The sequence below is a fragment of the Nelumbo lutea genome, chromosome 2 (genome assembly GCF_056320005.1).
Source record: "Nelumbo lutea isolate HS-2025 chromosome 2, American lotus-T2T, whole genome shotgun sequence".
NCBI lineage: Eukaryota > Viridiplantae > Streptophyta > Magnoliopsida > Proteales > Nelumbonaceae > Nelumbo > Nelumbo lutea.
In genome coordinates this window covers 67002705-67008704 of record NC_142685.1, presented here as the reverse complement: position 1 = coordinate 67008704, position 6000 = coordinate 67002705, and the positions used below count along the sequence as shown (strand labels likewise).

At 38.5% G+C, this 6000-nt stretch overlaps 1 protein-coding gene across 4 annotated transcripts in view; it reads left to right on the top strand.

Annotated features, from left to right (window-relative positions):
- Positions 1–609: 609 nt before the first annotated feature.
- Positions 610–6000, top strand: part of POLA3 (DNA primase POLA3) — a 31516-nt gene continuing 26125 nt past the window's right edge. Inside the window, exon 1 of one of the 4 annotated variants that reach the window (XM_088972937.1) lies at positions 610–1406. Coding sequence is in view for 1 of the 4 variants with exons in the window: in XM_088972935.1 (XP_088829061.1) it covers positions 5529–5580 (52 nt within the window). In the remaining 3 variants the exon portion in view is untranslated. Of the gene's footprint in view, positions 1446–5418; positions 5581–6000 lie in introns of those variants that run through there. The other 3 variants (XM_088972936.1, XM_088972938.1, XM_088972935.1) reach the window with 3 other exon arrangements.

Sequence of the window (6000 nt, the reverse complement as noted above, 5' to 3'; positions counted from 1 at the left end):
TCAATTCGATATCCAACAAATATTGAAAATTAATATATGAATTCAAATCTAATTAAATATTTGAATATTCGATTTAATTCGAATTTGATTAATTAATTATTTTAGATAATTAATAAATATATAAAATAAATATTTTATTGATACAAGTATATAAATTATAAATTATTTATATAACTTAATTATTATATATATATCATATAAAATATTTGACATATTATATATAAGAATTAAATAAATGATTAAATTTGGATATTTATTGAATCGAATCAGGTCATATCCGAATTTAACTGATTAGATATTCAAATCAAGATTCAAAATATCGATACATTCGATACATTGGTAGGGGTGTATTGAACGATATAGGTATTTTTTTTAATTTTTTTTTTAAAATCAGTTTGGGAGGCCAATTTAAGACTCCACTTCCTGAACCGGTCAGAACCCCAATACATCCTATATAGAAGCATATAGGGAGCTCCCGAAACAATATGTATTGATCGATATAGGCCAATATGTATTAATATTTTGAACCTTGATTCGAATTGGATTCAATTATATGGAATATCAAATTAGAAATCGGATTTTTAAATACCGTTTACACCTCTAATGACCACGGGAACATCTCCTATTATACTCTCGATACAGCAAGATGTGCCCGTAAGGTCGGTGTGATGTGCGCTGGTGTGGACCAGATCCGAACTCCCAACAAACCTCTCACAAAGTTTCCCGCCAAATAAACCTTCATCGCTTGTTCTCTCTCATCGTTCCCGCCATTTAGTGCCTTTCCTCTCGAGGTAGTGATCCAGTGCGTCACAGTATCACAGATATTTCACAAAATCCCTAGCTTCCCCATCAGAGAAGCTGCGAAGGACAGGAGGCCGTCGCTGCTCCAAGGTAGCTCGGATCCTCCAATCCAATTGATTGTTCGAGCGAAGAGCTCCATTTAGGAAATCCTTGAATCGAACCGGCACCACCGCACCAGCAGATTCCATCACCTGCCAGGGTCAGTTGGGTCGAGAGAGAACATTGCAAGTCAGAAGTCAGAACAGTCGAATAGAGTTCTCTCATTTTTTTTCTCAGTCCTCTGTCCCACCATTGAAGCTGTTAGGTATTAGGGTTTGGAATCTCTTCCGCCATTGGAGATTATGCCATAAGTTTCCTCTCTCAGTTCTCTGTTCCACTGGTCACCAAATCGAGGGCAGGGTAGAAAGCTGTTAGGGTTTCAACGCCGCTGTTTTGCCATTGTAGGTCGAAATTCTTTCTCAGTTCTCTCAACTCTCTGTCTGTTCCGCCATTGAAGCAAGTTTCTTTTCTTAGCTTCAACGCCGCTGTTTCTCGTCGTGCCACTATTTTCATCGCCCCTATTTCTCAGAGTTCTCAAGTCGAGTGTAGATCGAAGCTTTGGATAGGTAAATTTCGTTGTGAAGATCTGAAAAGGCTCTTTGCAGGTTTTTTCCTCTTCCCAGAACTTGAAACTTATACCAAACTATTATAGACCTCAGGACTACAAACAGATATGGCATACTATCAAGATAGCAGTTAGGCTACCTACTCTACCAAATGTTAAAACATCGGGTTGCTTATCTGTGCTTTTTATGGACTCAATACTCCCTTTTTCCATTTCTTTAATTTTTTTATCAGTAACTGTTTTATTTAATCTTCAGAAGGGTTTGAGCTTTTGCAAATGACTTGGGGTCATTTGATGATAGCAGAATAGAGGCCATGTCTGAGCTTAGCACCTTTCCACTTCATGGAAAGGTGTGAAACCTGTTACCTAAGATTGCAAATTATTGGAAAATTTCCCATTCAGACCCCTCAATAGCTTCGACAGCCACTTTTCGCATAACCGTTTTCTTTCATGCTTTACATTTTGCATTTAGTTCCCGTGCACTGAATGACCCAATTTAGTTCCTATTGAAGCCAGGTTCAAGTCTCCTTTTGCTCGTTTATGTACAATTGCATGGATTGATTGTTCACAATTTAATGCTTCAAATGACCAGTCAAAACCTATATAAAACTGTGATAGAACAAATAAAAAACAAAGAAACATTATTAAGATAAAGAAAACAACTAGAAAAGATAAGGGAAAAGAAGTGAAACTGAACCAATAGGCTTTAGAAAGTTGAAATATCATTAACCATAAAAGGTCAGAATCTTATTTTTGAATAATCCAGTGGTGTGGATGGTTCATCTGTGCAAGTTCTATCTAGTTTCCAAAAACACTTGCTCCATTTATTTAGCTATTAATACTTTACAAATTATACTAGAATTAAACAAATCAAAAAGCAACTCCAAGAACCTTTTTTCTTGAAGATAAATAAAGAAGAAAATTTATTAGAAAGATAAAGAGAAAGGATTACAAAGGGTGATAAGGCATCACCCATAACCCATAAACAACCGGGCCACCCCTAATTTTAAACAATGCCAACCAACATCTTGAAGCCCCCTCAAACAGAGCCCAAGATTATACAAATGAAACTCCTAACTTAACCCCTCCTCACATCTTTACCTTGCACAACCTAGCAGTCCACCCAAACAAAGTCCCCTCCACTTCATCGCCCCTGTTTTTCTCTCTTTGAAAAACACATTCACTTCAGACCTTCACACCTTCACTGGTTGCATAACTAACCTCTTTTTCTCTCCTTGAAACTCTTCTTGTTTTCTTTACCTCTTTGTTAATTCTAGCCCCAAATAAACCTCCCCTCAAATTTGTAAGTAAAAGCTCCAAATATAGGAAATTGGAAGCAATAAATTCAGCTAGAATAAGATTGTAAGTAAAAGCACAAACACTTTGAAATTATATCCATGGTGAAAGATCTATATGATCAAATTGCAATATCATGAACTTTTGTCTTGAACAAATGTTAGATGAATCTTTAATTAATATTTTATAACATATTAGACCGTACATGTATAGTGATCCGCCATTTAACAATGTCAAATGTGCTTAGAACTAGAGAACAAAATTATCCCATTATGCTGGATGAATTAATGGTCAGCAATAGAGAAAGAGAAGGCACACTCTCCAAGGGAGACATTCTTCAGCAGAGTACTTACTAGTTTTTCGGGCATGCCACCTTGCTATATTTCCATACTAATTCCATTGGAAAAACAGAGCTCCAATATGTAGTATGTAGAACACCAGCAGAAACCACATCAATAAATGCCATCAGGGGTGATCTATGTGGTGATAAACCAGCAGCTGCAAGGTTGCAAGGAACAATGAATCTCCCAGGTTTTATGCCATTTACAACCTTTTTAGCAACTTCATCAGCCTTCATTGCACCAGACGAGGCTGCAATTATACTGGTTATAGAAGTGGTCTTGTTTTGGTTTCTGCAATAAGTGAGCATATTTAGTAAAAATCTTCACTGAATGTCACAACGATAATACATTGAAACAGCAAGGAAAAAATCCTTGAGAGCTGTAGTAGCAAAGTAAAGTTTTTTAGGAATGGTAGCAGACAAGGAAAATCCCTGTGATTGATCCTCCTTGGAAGAAAGTCTGGATCTGTCTTACGGATAAATTTCATGGATTGGAACTTTAAAAGTAGGGGATTGATAGAAAGTAATTGGGTTTTAATTTAATCATTGTTGGCTGACAGTGTGTATCGGTATGTGAGGTAAAGGCTATTGGTTTGGAGAATGGGTTATCTGAACTTGATAGCTGTTTTACAGGTGGGGGTGATGATTTCAGCCTGGCCCACACAAGCCTAGCTTGGAAATTCCAGGCTTGGGCCTAGGTTCTTGTTGAAATAATTTAGTTATTGGTGTTAGGGTCTGTTTGTCTAGTTAAAGCGTTTTTTATTTCTATTTTTTTACTTCTGTTATGTCTGTTATTGTACTCACTTATAGCAGGGGCACAAGGGTCTTTTCCCTTGTTATTTCTGCCGCCCTATATATATTATAATAAAAGCTGGCGCCGCCGGCACTGTTACATTGCCAATCCCTTCTCTTCTCTTCTCCCTTCTCTCTTCTTCTTCTCTTCTCTTCCTCTTATTTTTGGCCGGCCACACTATCAAGATGGTATCAGAGCGAGAATACTGACTGAGAGAACAGATCGAACAAACTTCACTGATCGAACAGACTTCACTCTTCCAACTTGCTGAATTTGGGCGGAGCAGAGATTTGAATTTGGACTGAGGAAAACTGATCTACAACTGGTACAGTCCTTCCTTTTTTCTCTTACCCTCCTTGGTTGTGTACCAAGTGAAAAAACCAAATGAATTTGGGCTACTGAATGCTATCAGATCTTTATACCTTTGTTTTTTTGGGATCGTGTGATCCTGTTCCTGTGTTAAGGCAACTGTAGGTCAAGGATGACCTGTTATCTCAATTATTTGGCTTGATTATAAGTGTTAAGGATCTCTCCTACTGATTAATGTTCTTAGATATTCTGGAAGGTTGGTAGGTTGGGACTGTTAAATCGTACAGGTCTGAAATCTACCGAATATTACCTTTTTTGTCCTGAAATTGGTACTGTTTGTGCTCAGACTGTTTTCAAACCCAAGTGTGTGGGTGTGGATTGAGTGGAGCATTTTTTTGTGGAGTAAGGAGGGGTCCTAAGTTCGGTGTTTGGGATTGATTGTTTGTTTTTGGCCATGTCGTCTGAGAATTCTGCTACTTCAGAGATTTCAGGGAGCCACAATGGAATGAGTGGGGGAGTAGATATGAGTTTCCCCATGGTTGTTATTCCCTTTGATGGTCTGGACTACCTTGAGTGGTATAGGGGAATAAAACTCTATATCACTGCTAGGGGGAAAATATGATACATTAATGGGAGAGTAAAGGCACCGAAGTACGGAAGTGCTGAATATGATAGGTGGAACCAAGAGAATAGTATGGTGATGTCTTGGCTCTTGGTTTCCATGCTGCCACAGGTAAGGAAGACTTTTGTGTGGGCTGAAACTATTTGTGAGATATGGGAACAAGCGAAGTCCACCTATTCAGAGCAGAGACACTATGCCAAGATATATCAAATGCAAGCTGAATCCTCTACTTGCAAGCAGGGGGAGAGGAGTCTCTCAATGTACTATTCTGATTTGACATCCATATGGAAAGAACTTGATCACTATCAGAATGTGAATTGGAAGTGTGATGAAGATGCAAAGGCGTATAAGTCACTTGTATCTCAGCAACGGGTCTTTGCCTTTTTCCTAGGGCTGAATCCTTCATATGAGTCCATCAGGGTGTAGATCTTGGGTAGTAAAGATTTGCCATCAGTCCAAGAGGTGTATGCCTTAGTACAGTCAGAAGAGAGTAGAAGAAGTGTGATGAATTGTGTAAAAGGGGAGTCAGTTGCCCTAGTTGTTCGGGGAAATTCAGATACAAATGTCGAGGTGTTTTTAAAAAGGGTGACTCAGAAAAAACAGACGATAAGAGTAAACTTTGGTGCACTCATTGCCAGAAGACACTCCATGGAAACAGGCGGCTCAAACTCAACTACCTCCTTTACTCGATCCTCCTCCATTCCGGGTTTTTCATCATCGCCATAAAAGCCAATAGAGTTCAAGAGCCGTGGAACCTGACACTATGCAACCAACATCATTGGATTCACTAGAGTCAAATCCGTCTCATCAGCCAGGTACACTTGCTCCTATTGATATGTCTGTTCCTTTAAATGTTGATTTACCTGTCATCAATGATCTTGATATTCCTATTGCTAAGAGAAAGGGTGTTAGGTCTTGTATCACTAATCATACTATCTCTAATTTTGTGTCCTATGATCATGTTTCACCTTCATTTCGTGCAATTATCTTTTCTGTGGATAGTGTTCCCATTCCTAAGAATGTGGCAGAAGCTTTGTCTAAACCTGAATGGACAGATGCAATGCAGGAAGAAATTGATGCTTTACACAAAAATGACACTTGGGAGTTGGTGGACCTTCCTGAAGGGAAGGAACCGGTGGGTGTTCACAGTGAAACATAAGACTGATGGAACTGTTGAAAGGTACAAGCCTAAACTAGTAGCAAGAGGCTTTACACAGGTATATGGAGTGGACTAT